The sequence below is a fragment of the Gopherus flavomarginatus genome, chromosome 8 (assembly GCF_025201925.1).
Source record: "Gopherus flavomarginatus isolate rGopFla2 chromosome 8, rGopFla2.mat.asm, whole genome shotgun sequence".
NCBI lineage: Eukaryota > Metazoa > Chordata > Testudines > Testudinidae > Gopherus > Gopherus flavomarginatus.
In genome coordinates this window covers 20,115,772-20,132,602 of record NC_066624.1, presented here as the reverse complement: position 1 = coordinate 20,132,602, position 16,831 = coordinate 20,115,772, and the positions used below count along the sequence as shown (strand labels likewise).

General features: G+C 45.5%; 1 protein-coding gene across 5 annotated transcripts in view; it reads right to left on the bottom strand.

The window, feature by feature from the left end:
- The window catches only part of ATRX (ATRX chromatin remodeler), a 143,934-nt gene that overhangs the window by 111,278 nt on the left and 15,825 nt on the right, over positions 1-16,831 (bottom strand). For all 5 annotated transcript variants that reach the window (XM_050964570.1, XM_050964574.1, XM_050964575.1 and 2 more), the window contains 2 exons: positions 14,957-15,069; positions 8,996-9,051 (listed from right to left, as the gene is read on the bottom strand). In XM_050964570.1, coding sequence (XP_050820527.1) covers positions 8,996-9,051; positions 14,957-15,069 — 169 coding nt within the window. The remainder of the gene's footprint in view (positions 1-8,995; positions 9,052-14,956; positions 15,070-16,831) is intronic.

The window sequence follows — 16,831 nt, the reverse complement described above, 5'->3', positions numbered from 1 at the left end:
TGTTAGTGTGTGACCAGAACATACATCAACAAAAAATTAATTTCTTGGATTCCTAGGTATACAGCAGCAACTCAGAAGTCATTTTTTACCTGGGTTTAAACCAATCATATCCCATTTCTTGTTAATACTACATTTCATATCAAGAGCGGCAGAACAAAAATTAAAGTTATGCTTGTAAATGTAGTGTTGTAATTAGCTGGGTTCAATGATGAGACTTTTTAGTTTATAAATTACTACCTGCATTAAGATCTCTACAAATTAACGCATACTTTGAACCCCACCAAGCATACACTGCATCAGAAATTATAAAGGAATACTATTGTGATCTGAGACATTCACAGAATCATACACCATATTTCTTATGCACCAAATCTGCAGGAAATTGAGGAAGTATTGAAAATAATAGAGGACCTTTGCATAAGATTTTATTTCCCTGCAATCTCCCATCCCAAAGGGTCCATTTAACAGTTAAGGCTCGCACTTCACAACTTTCTGGGCTAAAGACTGGGTGTGGCTCACTCAAGAGCATATCATCAACATTCGTCAGTCACCTGAGGGTGTGATTAACTGCCCTGTTAACAACAGAATATCAACTGATATTATATATATTTTTGGATTTATTTTTTTTTAGATTTTCAAATATATTGATTTCATTTATAACACAGAACACAAAGTGTACAGTGCTCACTTCATATTATTATTTTTGATTTGCACTGTAAAAAAGGTAGCAAAAGATACTGTTTTCCAGTTCACCTCACAGAAGTGCTGTAGTTCAATCTCTATCATGAAAATGAAACATACAAATGTAGATTTTGTTTTGTTACATAACTGCACTCAAAAACAAAACAAGGTAACATTTAGAGCCTACAAGCCCATTCAGTCCTACTTCTTGTTCAGCCAATCACTAAGACAAACAAATTTGTTTATATTTACGGAAAATAATGCTGCCCGCTTTACGTGTGAGATACGTAAAACCTTCGCATGTCCCTTCATGCTTCGGCCACAATTCCAGAGGACATGCTTCCATGCTGATGATGCTCATTAAAAAAATAAAAGTATTAATTAAATGTGACTGAACTCCTTGGAGAGAATTCTTCATCTCCTGCTTTGTGTTGTACCTGCATTCTACCATATATTTCATGTTATAGCAGTCTTAGATGATGATCCAGCACACTGTTCGATTTAAGCACACTTTCACTGCAGATTTGACCAAATACAAAGAAAGAACCCATGTGAGATTTTTAAAGATAGCTACAGCACTCGACCCAAGGTTTAAGAATCTCGAGTGCCATCCCAAATCTCAGAGGGACAAGATGTGGAACATGCTGTCAGAAGTCTTAAAAGAGCAACACTATGATGCAGAAACTACAGAACCCGAACCACCAAAAAATAAAATCAACTTTCTGTTGGTGGCATCTGACTCAGATGATGAAAAAGACGGTTACTCACCTTTGTAACTGCTGTTCTTCGAGATGTGTTGCTCATATCCATTCCAATTGGGCGTGTGCGCGCCGCGTGCACGTTCGTCGGAAGATTTTTACCCTAGCAACACTCGGGGGGTCGGCTGGGTGGCTCCCTGGTGTGGCGCTGTTATGGTGCCGGATATATACCCCTTCCAACCCAACAGCCCTTCAGTTCCTTCTTGCCAGCTACTCTGACAGAGGGGAAGGAGGGCAAGTTTGGAATGGATATGAGCAACACATCTTGAAGAACAACAGTTACAAAGGCGAGTAACGGTCTTTTCTTCTTCGAGTGCTTGCTCATATCGATTCCAATTAGGTGATTCCCAAGCCTTACCTAGGCGGTGGGGTCAGAGTGAGATATTGCAGAATGCAAAACTGCTGAGCCAAATGCTGCATCATCTCTGGACTGTTGAACCAATGCGTAAAGTGAGGCAAAGGTGTGAATCAATGACCAGGTAGCTGCGCGACATATTTCCTGGATGGGATCATAGGCCAGGAAGGCAGCAGATGAAGCTTGAGCCTGAGTAGAATGGGCAGCAGGGTGGCTAGCCAGAATGCGAGCCAAATCAAAGCAGGCATGGATGCAAGACGTCACCCAAGATGAAATTCGCTGGGAGGAAACCAGCAGGCCCTTCATCTGGTCTGCTACCGCTACAAAGAGCTGAGGCGACTTTTGAAAGGGTTTTGTTTGGTTGGTTTTTTCCCCCCCGATATAAAAGGCGAGAGCCCTGCGGACATCTAAAGAGTGCAGCTGTTGTTCCCGACGTGATGAGTGCAGCTTCAGGAAGAAGACCGGAAGGAAGATCTTGATTGACATAAAGGCAGACACCACCTTAGGGAGGAAGGCGGGGTGTGGTCGCAGCTGTATCTTGTCCTTGTGAAACACCATATATGGGGGGTGCGCTGTCAGGGCCCAAAGCTTGGATATTTGCCTTGCCGAACTAATAGCAACAAGGAAGTCCATCTTCCAGGAGAGGTACAGCAGCAAGCAGGTGGCTAGCGGTTCAAAAGGACCCATAAGCTTGGCTAGAACCAGACTGAGGTCCCAGGTAGGGGTAGGGCGTTTAACCTGCAGGTACAAACGTTCCAAGCCCTTGAGGAACCTCAAAACCATGGAGTGAGAGAAGACTGCCTCCCACCCAGGGGAGGACGGGCGATCAGAGATGGCTGCCAGATGCACTTTTATGGAAAAGACCACTAGGCCGTGTTCTTTCAGGGACCAGAGATAGTGCAGGACAGTAGGAACTGGTACCTACGTGGGGACAGTGTTATGTTGAGCGCACCAGCAGGAGAAACACTTCCACTTGGCCAGATATGTTAACTTAGTGGAAGGCTTCCTACTGCCCAAGAGTACCTGTGGGACCGAGACAGAGCAACGTAACTCGGACTGGCTTAACCACGCAGCAACCATGCTGTGAGGTGAAGAGACTGTAGGTCTGGATGGTGAAGTCTGCTGAAGTCCTGAGTTATGAGATCCAGCCAGAGTGATAGGGGAATTGCGTCTGCCACTGAGAGGTTGAACAACATGGTGCACCAGTGCTGCCTCGGCCATGCTGGAGCGATCGTGATCAGGTGGGCACTGTCCCTGCGGAGCTTGAGAAGGACCCCGTGGACCAGCGGGAATGGTGGAAAGGCATAGAGTAGACGGTTGCTCCATGGTATCAGGAATGCATCTGACAGAGAGCCCGGGGAGCGCCCCTGGAAGGAGCAGAACACATGGCATTTCCTGTTTTCACGAGAGGCGAAGAGGTCTATGTGGGGAAAACCCCACTTCCGGAAAACAGAATGGATGACGTCCGGACAAATCGACCACTCGTGAGACAGGAAGGATCTCCTGAGGTGATCTACCAGAGTGTTCTGAACTCCTGGGAGAAAGGACGCTACCAGATCGATCGAGCGGGCTATGCAAAAGTCCCCGAGCTGAATGGCTTCCTGACAAAGGAGAGAGGAGCATGCGCTGCAGTGCTTGTTTATGTAAAACATGGCTGTTGTGTTGTCCGTGAACGCTGACAGACAACGGCCTTGGAGATGCTCTCAAGGCACCTGGTACGCTAGACGAACTGCCCTCAGCTACCGCACATTGATGTGTAAGGTTAGTTCTTGAGCTAACCAGAGGCCTTGAGTGCGGAGGCCCTCGAGGTGGGCACCCCAACCCAGAGATGACGCGTCCGTGGTTAGGGCCATCAAAGGTTGCAGTGGGTGGAATGGCATCCCTGCACAAACTAGGGTGGGAGTCAGCCACCAGATTAGAGAGCCTAAAACATTTGGGGGAACAGCGAGTATCGAGTCCAGGCTGTCCCAGCCCGGCCAGTATACTGAGGCAAGCCAGGTTTGAAACGGACGGAGGCGTAGCCTGTCGTGTTTGGTCATGAAGGTGCAGGCGGCCATGTGACCGAGTAGACTGAGACAAGTGCGAACCGATGTTGTCGGGAAGGTTTGGAGGCCTTGAATAATTGTAGCCATCGCCTGAAAATGAAGTTGCGTCAGGCAGGCTCTGGCCAGAGTGGAGTCCAGAATCGCCCCAATGAAGTCTATTCTCTGCATGGGTACCAGAGTAGACTTCTCTATGGTGATCATCAGGCCTAGGCTCCTGAAGAAGTCTTTGACGATGTACAGGTGATGTCTCACTTGTGACTCAGAGGTCCCTCGAATGAGCCAATCGTCGAGATACAGGTAAACGTGCACCCGACGACGCCAGAGGGAGGTGGCGACTACGGCCATGCATTTTGTGAATACTCGCGGAGCCATAGAAAGGCCAAATGGAAGGACCGTAAACTGAAAATGTTGATGGTTGACCACAAAATGGAGGTACCGTCTGTGTGGTGGGTAAATAGCGATGTGGAAATACGCGTCCTTCATATCGAGGGAGGTGTACCAGTCTTCGGGATCCAAAGACGGAATAATGGTCCCCAGGGATACCATGCAGAACTTCAACTTTATCATGAATTTGTTGAGTCCTCGCAGGTCTAGGATCGGTCGTAGACCTCCCTTTGCCTTGGGGATTAGGAAGTATCGGGAATAAAACCCCTTGCCCCTCAGGTCTTTTGGTACCTCCTCTATGGCTCCAATGGTTAGGAGTGACTGGACCTTTTGTAAGAGGAATTGCTTGTGAGAGGAGTCCCTGAAGAGGGACGAGGAGGGAGGGTGGGAAGGTGGGGTTGAAACAAACTGAAGGTGGTATCCCAACTCCACCATGCGCAGGACCCGACGATCCAAAGCTAGGTGGGACCACGCAGGGAGGAAATGGGAGAGGCGGTTGTAAAAGGGAGGAGAAGGATCCAGGAAAACAACTGGTGGGCCGTCCTCGGGTGTCCCATCAAAAGTTCTGTTTGGGCCCCGACGGTGGTTTGGGGGGGGGGCCTGATTTTGCCCCCCTTGGGGACCAGACTGCCTCCGTCGATTCCTTCGGCCACGCCTTCTGCTGAAGTCCTGTCGTGGCCAGGGTGGGGGGTAAGTACGGTGAGGCTGGGGCCGGAAGGTCCTGCATCGGGTCACTGGTGTGTGCATCCCCAGCGAGTGTATTATTATGCGACTGTCCTTCAGACTTTGTAATCTGGGATCAGTCTTGTCTGAGAAGAGCCCCTGGCCTTCAAAGGGCAAGTCTTGAATAGTTTGTTGTAATTCAGGAGGAAGGCCTGATACCTGGAGCCAGGCGATATGCCTCATCATCACTCCTGACGCCAGAGTCCTGGCCGCAGAGTCCGCTGCATCCAGAGAAGCTTGGAGGGAGGTTCTCACCACCTTCTTACCCTCCTCAAGTAGGGCCTAAATTCCTGGTGGGACTCCTGGGGAAGAAGCTCCATAAACTTCCCCAAGGACATCCACGTGTTACAGTTATACCTACTTAGGCGGGCTTGCCGGTTTGCCACCCTAAGTTGAAGGCCCCCAGCCAAATATATTTTGTGGCCTAGGAGGTCCGTGCACCTAGCCTCCTTGGGACCAGGAGCTTGCTGGCCCTGACACTCCCTCTCGTTTACCGACTGAACTACTAGGGAGCAAGGAGGTGGGTGTATGTAGAGATACTCGTACCCTTTGGAAGGTACCATGTATTTTCTCTCTACTCCCCTGGCTGTGGGGGTGAATCGAGGCTGGGGATTGCCAAATGGTGTCCATGTTTGCTTGAATAGTGCGGATAAACGGCAGGGCCACTCTAGTAGGTGCGTCTGCAGATAGGATGTCCACTACAGGGTCCTCTATTTCAGGGACCTCCTCCACCCGCAGATTCATATTCTGCGCCACCCATCTCAAGAGGTCTTGATGTGCCCTTAGGTCAATTGGGGGAGGGCTGGAAGAGGATGCTCCTGCCACAGCCTCGTCTGGCAAGGAGGAAGAGGAGAGGCCAGGGACAAGAGGGTCCTGTAGGGGCTCCTGTTCTTGAGGAGCGGCGTCAGACTCCGGTGGGACCTGGGTGTCTGCAGGTGGTACCGAAGCCTCATCTGTACCCATGGGGGGTGGGGGTCTTAAGGTTGCTTCTGGTGCCCGAAAGCTCCCCGGCTCACATCGTGGTCGAGCTCGTTCTCCCATACACGCCGGAGACCTTCTCCACGGCACAGGAGTTGATCGCGATGACGGAGACCACGCTGCCTCAACACCCGGCACTGCCGGTGCGGGTCATCCAATCTATTGGCATACCTGCCTTGCTGAGGCCGTTCTCTGTGAGAGCCGCTGAGAGGCATGGTTCAAGATCTCAGTCCCGCCGATGATCCCGGTCCCGACGCCACTCGCAGTCCCGGCACTGCTCTCCATCACAGTACCGGTGTTCTTACGGGGCAGATCGTGGTGCAACTGAGGGAACACCTTGGGCTTGGTGGTACGCCCACGGTGTCCAGAAAGACCACTGATGGGGTCCTTGCTTGTGGCTCTGGCTCTCAGGAAACATATGGCTGGGTACATCCGAGCCTGTGGATAGGAAATGCTACCAGCCTGTGATGACACTGAGGTGTGTCTTGACAGCCAAGGCAGTGCTGATAGACCCTGAGAGGGAGCCACGTCTTGGGTTGGTCTTTCCTGGGACGGCAGTGGGGAGCAGTACCGGGAGCTGTAACAGTACCGCAAGGGAGACCGGGACCTACGACCGACGTGGTGCCGGGAGGTCGACCGGGATCTCGAGTCCCTTCGCCTGGAGCGACTGCAAGATGCACGGTGCCGTGAATGGTGCCGTGAGTCGGATCGGTACCGGGAGTATCTGGCAGGTGAATGGGAGGCCAAGCAGTGCTGCGAGTGCGACCGGTACCGTGATGGAGAGCAGTGCTGGGACTGCGAGTGGCGTCGGGACCGGGATCATCGGCGGGACTGAGATCTTGAACCATGCCTCTCGGCGGCTCTCACAGAGGACTGCCTCAGCAAGGCAGGTATGCCAATAGATTGGATGACCCGCACCGGCAGTGCCGGGTGTTGAGGCAGCGTGGTCTCCGTCATCGCGATCAACTCCTGTGCCGTGGAGAAGGTCTCCGGCGTGTATGGGAGAGCGAGCTCGACCATGGTGTGAGCCGGGGAGCTTTCGGGCACCGGACTCAACGGCCCTTGTGCGACTGGAATCAACGATGCCGCACTCGGTGGTGCCACGGCAGATGATGGTGCCAGGTGAACCGTCGTCGACAGGTGCTCCTTCTGTGAGTGGTGTCGAAGCAGCCGGAGCGCTGTATTGCTTCCTGGGCCGCAGGGACAGGGAGCGGTGCTGAGCAGACGTCTGTGCCGGTGAGGGTCAGTGCCGTGGCTCCTTCGTGGTACCGGAGCCGAAGGAGCGCTCCTCACAGATGCAGGTTGAGTGCTCCGTATCGATGCTGCAGGGCTAAGTGCCGCCTCCATGAGGAGCTGTATCAGTCGAAAGTCCTGCTCCTTCTTCGTCCTCAGTTTAAATAACTTACAGGTGCGGCACTTTTCAGGAAGGTGGATTCCCCTCGGCACTTGGGGTAGAAGTCGTGGGGATTCCCTATCGGCATTGGCTTTTGGCACGCCGAGCACGGTTTGAATCCCGGTGACCTGGTCATGAGCCCAGCAGCAGGGTGGAGGAAAGGGGCTAATCCCCGATCCCCCCTCAACTAAATACAATAACTATACATATACATAACAACTAACACTAACTACAACTGTAAAACTCAAACTATAAACACAATTAACAGTAAAGAACAATGAGTAACCTAGGGAAGTGGAGATCAGCAAAGCCATGCTCCACAGTTCCAACGACCATCACGGGCGGTAAGAACGAACTGAAGGGCCGTTGGGTAGGCAGGGGTATATATCCGGCGCCATAACGGTGCCACTCCAGGGGGCAACCCAGCCGACCCACCAAGTGTTGCTAGGGTAAAAATCTTCCGACGAACGTACACGCGGCATGCGCACACCTAATTGGAATCGATATGAGCAAGCACTCAAAGAAGAAATGAATGTGCATGAAGTAGAACCCATCATCAGCACGGAAGCATGTCCTCTGGAATGGTGGCCAAAGCATGAAGGAGTATACAAAAGTTAGCATATCTAACACATAAATACCTTGCAATGCCGGCTACGAAAGTGCCATGCGAACTCCCGTTTTCACTTTCAGGTGACATTATAAATAAGAAGTGGGTAGCATTATCTCCGATAAATGTAAACAAACTTGTTTCTCTTAGTGACTGGCTGAACAAGAAGTAGGACTAAATGGACTATGAAGGCTCTAACGGTTTACATTCTTTTGTTTTTGAGTGCAGTTATGTAACAAAGCAAAATCTACATCTGTGAGTTACACTTTCATGATAAAGAGATTACACTACAGTACTTCTATGAGGTGAAATGAAAAACAGTATCTTTTGTTTACCTTTTTATAGTGCAAATATCTAATAAAAATATAGGGTGAACACTGATCACTTTGTATTGTGTTGTAATTGAAATCAGATTTGAAAATGTAGAAAACCATCAAAAAATATTTAAAATAAATTTCAATTTATTCAATTGGTATTCTATTATTGTTTAACAGTGCAATTAAAACTGCAATTAATCACAATTGTTTTTTAGTAGCGATTAGGGGTTTTTTTTAGTTAATTGTGTGAATTAATTGCGATTGACAGCCCTACGTCCATGAAAAGGGGTATAGCTAACTGTTATGCAATTTGCCAATCAACCATGAGAATTCCCAGAACTGCAGCAGCTCCCTACTTCTCAGCAAAGATTTAATAGTGGTTTGAAGCCTGTGATACCTTCCACAAAGTATACATTTACTCATGCATTATGAAGGACCATAGGAAAAATACAGAAATAGTCAAGACTATGAAAGCACATTGAATGTATTATTTTACTTTTTATTTTTAAATTGTGAATGCTTAATTGCTGCTAAGTCATAATGGATATAATTCATATACATTTAAAAGGTTATATTGTGTTTTTTAATTCAAATTTTAGGAAAAAAGTTCCCTAATCAACTTTCACATTCAGCAGATATGGTAGTGTAATCCAATATAGATTTTAATTCAAATTTAATCAGTATCTTCTATACCAGCCATTTTTGCATTACCAGCGTTACTGTAAATCAAATGCACCATATACTTTATTCCTACCTCTTCCCTGTTGTTTTCCATTGGAGTTGGACTATTTTCAGGCCCACTACTTTTACCTAGACGTGGGGGGGAAAAAAGTATAATTCACTGAATGGTAGAAATCACTAACAATTCTTTAAATTATAAATGATAGTTTGGTATAAACATTTTATCAGCATTATTAAAAAACGTTACTAAATGGATAATTAGTCAGTGGGGATGAGGAGTGAGATTTATATCATCACAATAAAAGCTTTGCATAACACCACAGCATCATTTATTGCACATATGCCAAATTTACAAAAAAATTATTCAGAATTTATTTTAAAGTGTTATTGCTACTATTTTTCAACCTTTTCCCACCAATCAAGAACTCATATTAGAGGAGCCAGAGGGCAATTATATATGCTGTACACGAAAAGCAGTAACCACCAATATATTCCTGAAGCCTCGGTACATAACATTGTGACTTTAAGGACTGATATATCATGAACCTAGCTAGCACAACCAAAAATAAGTGATATACCCCATTTGATATTGTGGATTCTCCTTTTTCCAGATATACAGACCTATTTCTAGCCCTAATGGGTTGTGGGATATTAAACCTTAAACATGTCATTTGTCCAGGACTGATTACTACCTGTTCTGCACCCCCATCTAGTGTAATTCTGAGAGAAATGTTACAGATTTTTTAGGGGGGAGAAGGGAATATTTCCGTTTCAGCATTCTTTATAATGTAGCTATATGAAATTGCTCAAAGGCTTAGAATGTTACAAGGAGCCTCACAGGAAATGGATTAATGGGACGTACAAAAATGTTATTTTTCATACAGATATCATGTGATTATTATAGATTAGGCTCATAGCACTCTTTACATTGTAGACTTATTTTCAGCTCCTTATAACTTTGCAAACTTTTTGGGTTGAATTTTTCCACACTGGCTGTGTTTGCCTCAGGCTTAATGTTTTTTGGAAAATTTCAGGCAATACAATGCAGGTGCTTATGAAAATGAAAGTATGTTTTCCATGTATTAAATTCTTCAGACCATTTCTCTGAAGTGCTCTCATGTCCCTCTGTTCTGCAGCAAGATGTTTAGCTGGATTTTTCTTGCTAACATCCTCATGTTCTGATCACCATGTGGCATCAGGAAGGAATTTTCCCCCAAGTCAGACTGGTAGTGACTTTGGAGAGGGGTTCACCTTCCTTTGCAGCATGTGGTGCATGTCATTTGCTGGAGTCATCTGGGTATCTCTCACTTAATCAATTCCATGCCATTGCAGAGGTTTAAGGCATTGGTGCACCTCAGTCCCTCCTATTCTCTGCCTGTGGCACTTAACAGTTTAGGGTCCTGTGGGTCGTAACATTTTGGTCACATTTCAATTGTTGGGTTTAGCATGTAGGCGCTGGGTGGTGTTGGTTGCACGTCAGGCTAGCTGATCTGGTGGTCCCTTCTGACCTTAAACCCTGTGACTATTGTGACAGATATTGCAACCATATGCAGTGTCTTTGGGGGAACATATTCTATCATGCTTACGTGTATCACTGCAGGCCAGGAATTATATGTTATAATTGTGTCCTACTCCATGGGGCTGAATTACTACAGCTGCTTCAGGAACTAAAACACTGTAGGGTGATTAAGGAGAATCAGTCACTGTACCAGACAGGTACCACCTACTGGGGTATTTGCATACAGGGACTCAAACTGGGTTACAAGAGACTAGGAAAATCAAGAAAGGGCTTTTGGCTTAAAAGGGCTGCATTTAAACTGACTTCTTTCTGATCTTGCAAACAGACAGGACCTTCTGTCCAAGTGGGCCCAAACCCTTGTGGAAGGGTTGGAAAGACTCTGGCCTACTAAGGCCCTATAAGAATAATGGGTAACCTATGGTAAGCTTTTAGCATGCCTGAAGGAACTCCTCCCCCTCTCCCCCCAAAGCTTTTACCTTAAGAATAAACATGCTTGCTTAGAAAGAGCAGTATGGTAACTTGTAACTGATGGTTATATGCTGTTCACAGCCTTCCAACAGAAAATAAAGCACAGGTAGACTGGCCTTTAAGTAGATTGGCTTGCCAGGGATATCAAAGTGCAGGGATTTGGGGAGGGAAGCCTTAAAATCCCCACCAACAGGCAGAGAGATGCAGGTCTCCACTTAAGAGAGGCGACAGCTGAGTACTGAAAACCCTAAGTGGGTGCTCTTGAGAGACCAAGAGAGGGGTATAAGGTACACTCATGCCAAAATTGTGACAACTAATGACTTGAAATTTGGCTGAGGGGTGACGTGCTAAGGATGTCCCTCTTGGCATTCCCATTAAAATTTGCCTAACGTTGGTTAAATTGTAACAATTTCAGTTTGCACATGCTCAGTAGAGAATACTTTGATTTTAGCAGATAAAATTTCTGCTAACATTTCACTGAGCATGCTCAAATCTCACTGTATCTTCGTGTGACTGGACTCTCACCATGCCCAGAGTGACTGAGCTTGTTGCACCCCCTCGCATCACAATGCTGACCAGACTGAACATGTCATCACCACACAGCAACTGAGCATGTTCTCTCCAGTCTAGGGGTACAGAGCTGAGCACGCGCCAGACCGGGGAATTGAGAGCAGGGAGCCTGTCTTTCCCATGTTCTCAATGGCACCTCTACTCCCCTGTAACAATATGAAGGAGGAAGCTGCCTGATTCAAATACACAGGAGACAGAAGCCAGACTGGGCAAGAAAAAGAGAGTATGCTGGCACACAAAAGTCTGGTGAGACTGAGACAACAGTTATGCAGTTGGAGGTGAGAAGCTGGAGCAGGAAGCTGGGAGGAGACTGATTTGCGGTGGGGAAGGGATAGACAGACTGGCTGGACCAGGAGAATGCAGTGAGGAGCAGGAGTACGGAGGACAGAGAGTGGGCAAGGACCTCAAAAGGGAGTGAAATCAGAACTGGCTGGGCAGAGACCATGACTAGGTTTGGGGAGGGGATGAGAGAATGATGAAGTCAGAGATCCGAACTATGACAGCAAGCTTGGAGGGGGAATAAGAACTTGCTGAGCAAGAAGATGAACAAGAAGCTTGAATAAAGTCCGGGACTGGGAAGATAAGGATACTAGGACTGGTGCAAGGAGCTGGGGAGAGGAAGGACTGAAACACCTTGAAAGGGATGAGGCAGAAGGCAGTCAAGTTTGGAGGAAATGGACAGAAGTGGCTGTGACCACTAGAAGACACTCCCCTTCAGAGCCTGGAATGGCAGATTCCTGAGTCTCACTATTCCTCCTCTGTCAGAAAAAATATGTGAAAAGCACTGGTTAAATATGTGTTTGATGTCCCTCTAGTACTAATCCACATAGAGGATAACTTACTATTGCTATCAGTTATTCCACTAGTTCAAGTGGCAGAAGTCTATGTAGTGTATCTAAAGGTTCCACCCATGTGGTGTTGTGATGCCACATGACAGCAAACTGAAAAAACAGAAGTTCTTCTTAAATAAAAAAAGAGAAAAAGTTACACACACAAAAACTAAGTTAAAAGACCACTCAGGTTGCATAATCAGGCACACAAAACTTAGGAACTTCCAAGATTAAGGTTGCCAGTATTTTTCTACAGGACTGCAATCTCATTCAGTTCACTGGATAAACAGTGATTAATGATCAGCTATTCAATATTTTGTTTTCTCCTCATTGTTCAATTTATTGTAGACTGTTCAAATCCTGTTATGAAGAAAAAAATATTTCCATATGGGCTTTTCTATGGTGCTCATCACTATAGTAAGCTCAGTGATTCGAAGAAAAACTAATTCGTCTTCTCAAAACTTCTCTGAGATGAGGGGGTGATATTATCCCACTTTTACAGATGAGGAACTCAGGCACAGAGATTATGGCCAAAAGCATCCACTAATTTTGGGGAACCAATCTGAAAATCCTAGGATCTGATTTTTCAGAATACTTTCAGAATATGTTCAAAGGACAACTCCTATTGATTTCAATTATGAGTGTTCAGCACTTCTGCCATTCAGATCTCAAGATATCAAGCTAGGCACTCAGAAAATGAGACACACACAATTAGCAAGCACCTCAAAGGTTTGCTTTAAGTGACTTGTTTAGCACCACACAGGAAGTCCGTGGCAGAGGCAGGGCCAAAATCCAGTTCTCCAGGACAACAATGAAGACCATGAGACCCTCCTTTCTCTTTCTGAAATCCTCTGCCTCCTTCACTAGACACCTTCCAACAAATGAGGAAGGTGCCTTTAAAGAATCTTTTTTATTACACAATTCATCCCCAGAGCAGGGCATTGAATGAGGCAGAGGTCCTATGGAAAAATAGCATGCACCCAAATGAGTCAAGACTATCAGTAGTTTTTTGTAATTATATATAATGGATGTCTGTGAGGTATCACAAACACACCCTTGACATTTGGCAAAAGGGCTACACAATTGGTGTATCTCTGCTCCACAGTAATTCTGTATTTCATGGATAAGAGCTAGAGTCACATTTGCAACTACACAGAACTGGGAAAGAGGTGCTGCAAACAGTATCCTCCTCAGAACAACTTCACGACAGATATTATCCGTTTACCCATGTCACAGTTTGCTTTTGTCAAAGGTGCCCTGAAAAAGTATTCAAGCACCAAAGAGAAACTGAATTGTACACTCAGTGTTGACATTATAATACAATAATAAGGGGACAGTATTGTCAGAGATGCTAAACTTAAGATGAAATTTTAAGAACTCCATTAAATCAAAGCAATATTACAAAGTATAGCAGAAGTTTGTGACTTTAACAGAAGTTTTACATAACCCAATATGAATATAAAGATCTTCAGTTGATGTAAATTGACTTAGCTCCATTGACAACCATGCTGAGTATCTGAAAGAGCACTTCTTGTACAAAAAAATAAAATTTTATTTCAAATATTTCTAAACAACATTAGAAATGCAAAACAGTTGCATCCTATTTTATCAGGAGAAAAAGAAAGCTGAAGTAACTACAAAAAGTGAAAATGACCACTCTTATTTCACTATATGATCTGAGAAGTACAAGAGAAAAAACACAGGTGGTAATCAAGTAAAATTAGATTTTAAATTTCTGTCAATTTTAATAAGGTAATGAGTTGTTAGTGAAAAGTTAACTATTTCTCTTGACAGCGTCCCTTTAGTGATCCCATGGATCTGCCTGCAAATAGAAGAAAATATACTCCTCAGCTAATACAATCCCAACTTTCCTCACACAGTCAGTTCATAACAATTTTAAGTTCATTGCTATGGAAAGCGTTTTAAGAAAGTTGGAGTCTGAAAAGGTCTAAATATATAACAAATCCAGATTCCTACTATACATTAGAATATTATTTTCTCCTGTGTGTTTATTTTAAAAGATTTCATTATTGGACAGTAGTTAAAATGAAGTTTGTTTGTTTTTTAAATCCAGCACTTACCTATTAGATTTTTGGAGACAGCAATAATTTTCAAGAAGAAACCTAATCATTTACTTTAGAAAAGCCCTTTTGTTTTCAGTGGTTTCTGACTTAATTGTGAAAACACTTTGTGAATTAACATGAAAGCAACTCCCTCAAACTCTGTTTCACAACTGTAAGGGTCAAAAGATCTTAACTTCAGCAGAAAAACAAGATATGTCTATTACACAGTGTTAATATAGGGAATCACGAGAAATCTGAACCAAAAGTATCCCAGAGGAAGATACAAACATCCCAAACCCCAACAGCACACAGTTTAACTTCCATGAAACGGAATACTGAGGAACAAATACTGGGATACTTTTTTGTTGTTTTTATGTTTTAACATACAGAACGTTTATATTCACAAATGAAATGCAATTTATACCAAAAATCTACTGTATACTTATCCAGATATCTCCACTTAAGAAGGAAACAGTAAGAACAATATTGCATATCTGTACATCAAAATGCATTTTATTGTACTACACTCCAAGATGTTGAATAAAAGTGTACATTTAAAAGAGGGAAAATATATATATTTTTACCTATACTTTTGCTCACAGATAGTCTTGGAGGCGAGTTTGCGTCCTCAGATTCTTCGGATGAGTGAGCCAAAAAGTCATGAAGCTTCTGCACCAACGTATTCAACTTGCTTTCACTGATAAAACACAGAAGTGTCACTTGAAATTAGTCTCACTATCTTATGCTACTTTATTAATATATAGTGCAAGCATGAAATGAATGTTGTTTGTTCTTAAGTACTACATATCCAAAGAAGAACTGAAGATCTTCCAAAGCAAGGCTTTGTTTTTACCAAAGCATCTATCTCAAAACGAGATACCAAAATAAGCAAAAATAACCCACTAGTAATTTCGAAAAAAAAAAAAAAAATAAGTGCAGATTTGGCACTGAAATACAAGCATTTAGGACTACATTAGTATAAAGTTAACAATAAAGAATGTATTTCATGTCATTAAAAAAATGAAAGATTTACAAAAGCCAAGAAAAGGTCATTGCTACTCAAAGAAATTAAAAGGAAAGAACATAGCTAAAACATTGTGCTTAACTAAGAGATTCCTTATATAATAGCTAAAAATTTGCATCTCATATATATTTCTGTCTGTGGATACATAACCCAAACAGCAATTGCTAGCAGTTTCTCTACATGGCCTAAAGAAAAAAAAAATGTAAAGATGCATGGAATCAGACAATATTTTAACTTATCCATACAAAGATTACATCAAACCAACCATCCCAATTTATTTACCGAGTGTCTCAGAAGATAACCAGCAACATCTGTATCTTCTCAAAAGACAATTGTGTAGGATCACACGACTGCTTGATCTCTTTACTTGAATTAGTTTACTGATACAATTGCCAACAGAATTTTAAGTTAGCCAGTTTTACAGAACAGGGACCATTGGTCATTTCTCTACCATGTACACAAGTTTTCTTATGAAAAAGACAAGGCTCCAATTCACCAGTTACCTTATTAGCACTGCCTATTTAAAAAGGTTTCTTGTCTCAGGCCCTCCAAATATTTTTCTCCCACCTCCTACAGCAGCGGTCACCAATCGTGATCGACTGGTCGATCCTGGAGCCTCTGCCAGTGAATCGCCGACTGCTAAAAGTCTGGTGGCACAGCAGGTTTCAGCAGGCTGCCTGCTTGCCCTGGCCCCATGCCACTCCCGGAAGCGGCCGGCACGGGTCTCCGCATGTTGCCCACGCCCACTGCCCCCGCAGCTCCCACTGACTGCAGTTCCCAGCCAATGGGAGCTGCAGAGTCGGCACTGGAGGGCGGGGACAGCGGCACCACGCAGAACCACCTGTGGGCCCTTGGGACACAGAGACATGCCAGCTGCTTCCAGGAGCAGCGTGGGGCCAGGGCAGGCAGGCAGCCTGTCTTAGCCCTCCTGCACCACTGACTGGGAGCTGCCTGTGGTAAGCGCCTCCCAGCCGCAGCCTGCACCTCGCACCGCCTCGTACACCCCAACCCCCTGCCCCAGCCCTGAGCCCACACACCAACTCCTTCCCAGAGCCCACACCCTCACCCCTACCACACCCCAACACTCTGCCCCCGCCCAGAGCCCCCTCCTGCACCCAAACTCCCTCCCAGACCCCACACCTCTCACCCCCTCCTCCACCTCAACACTCTGCCCCAGCCAGAGGCCCCTCCTGAACCCAAATTCTCTCCCAGACCCCAACCTCCTGCCCCAGCCTGAGCCCACATCCAAACTCCCTCCCAGAGGTTGCACGCCTCATCCTCTCCTGCATTCCAAGCCCCTATCTTAGCCCAGAGCCCCCTCTTGCCCCCAAACGCCCTCCCAACGCCCATACTCCTCACCTGCACCACAATACCCTGCCCCAGGCTCAACCCCAATCCCCCTCCCACACTCCAAACCCCTTAGCTGCAGCTCAGA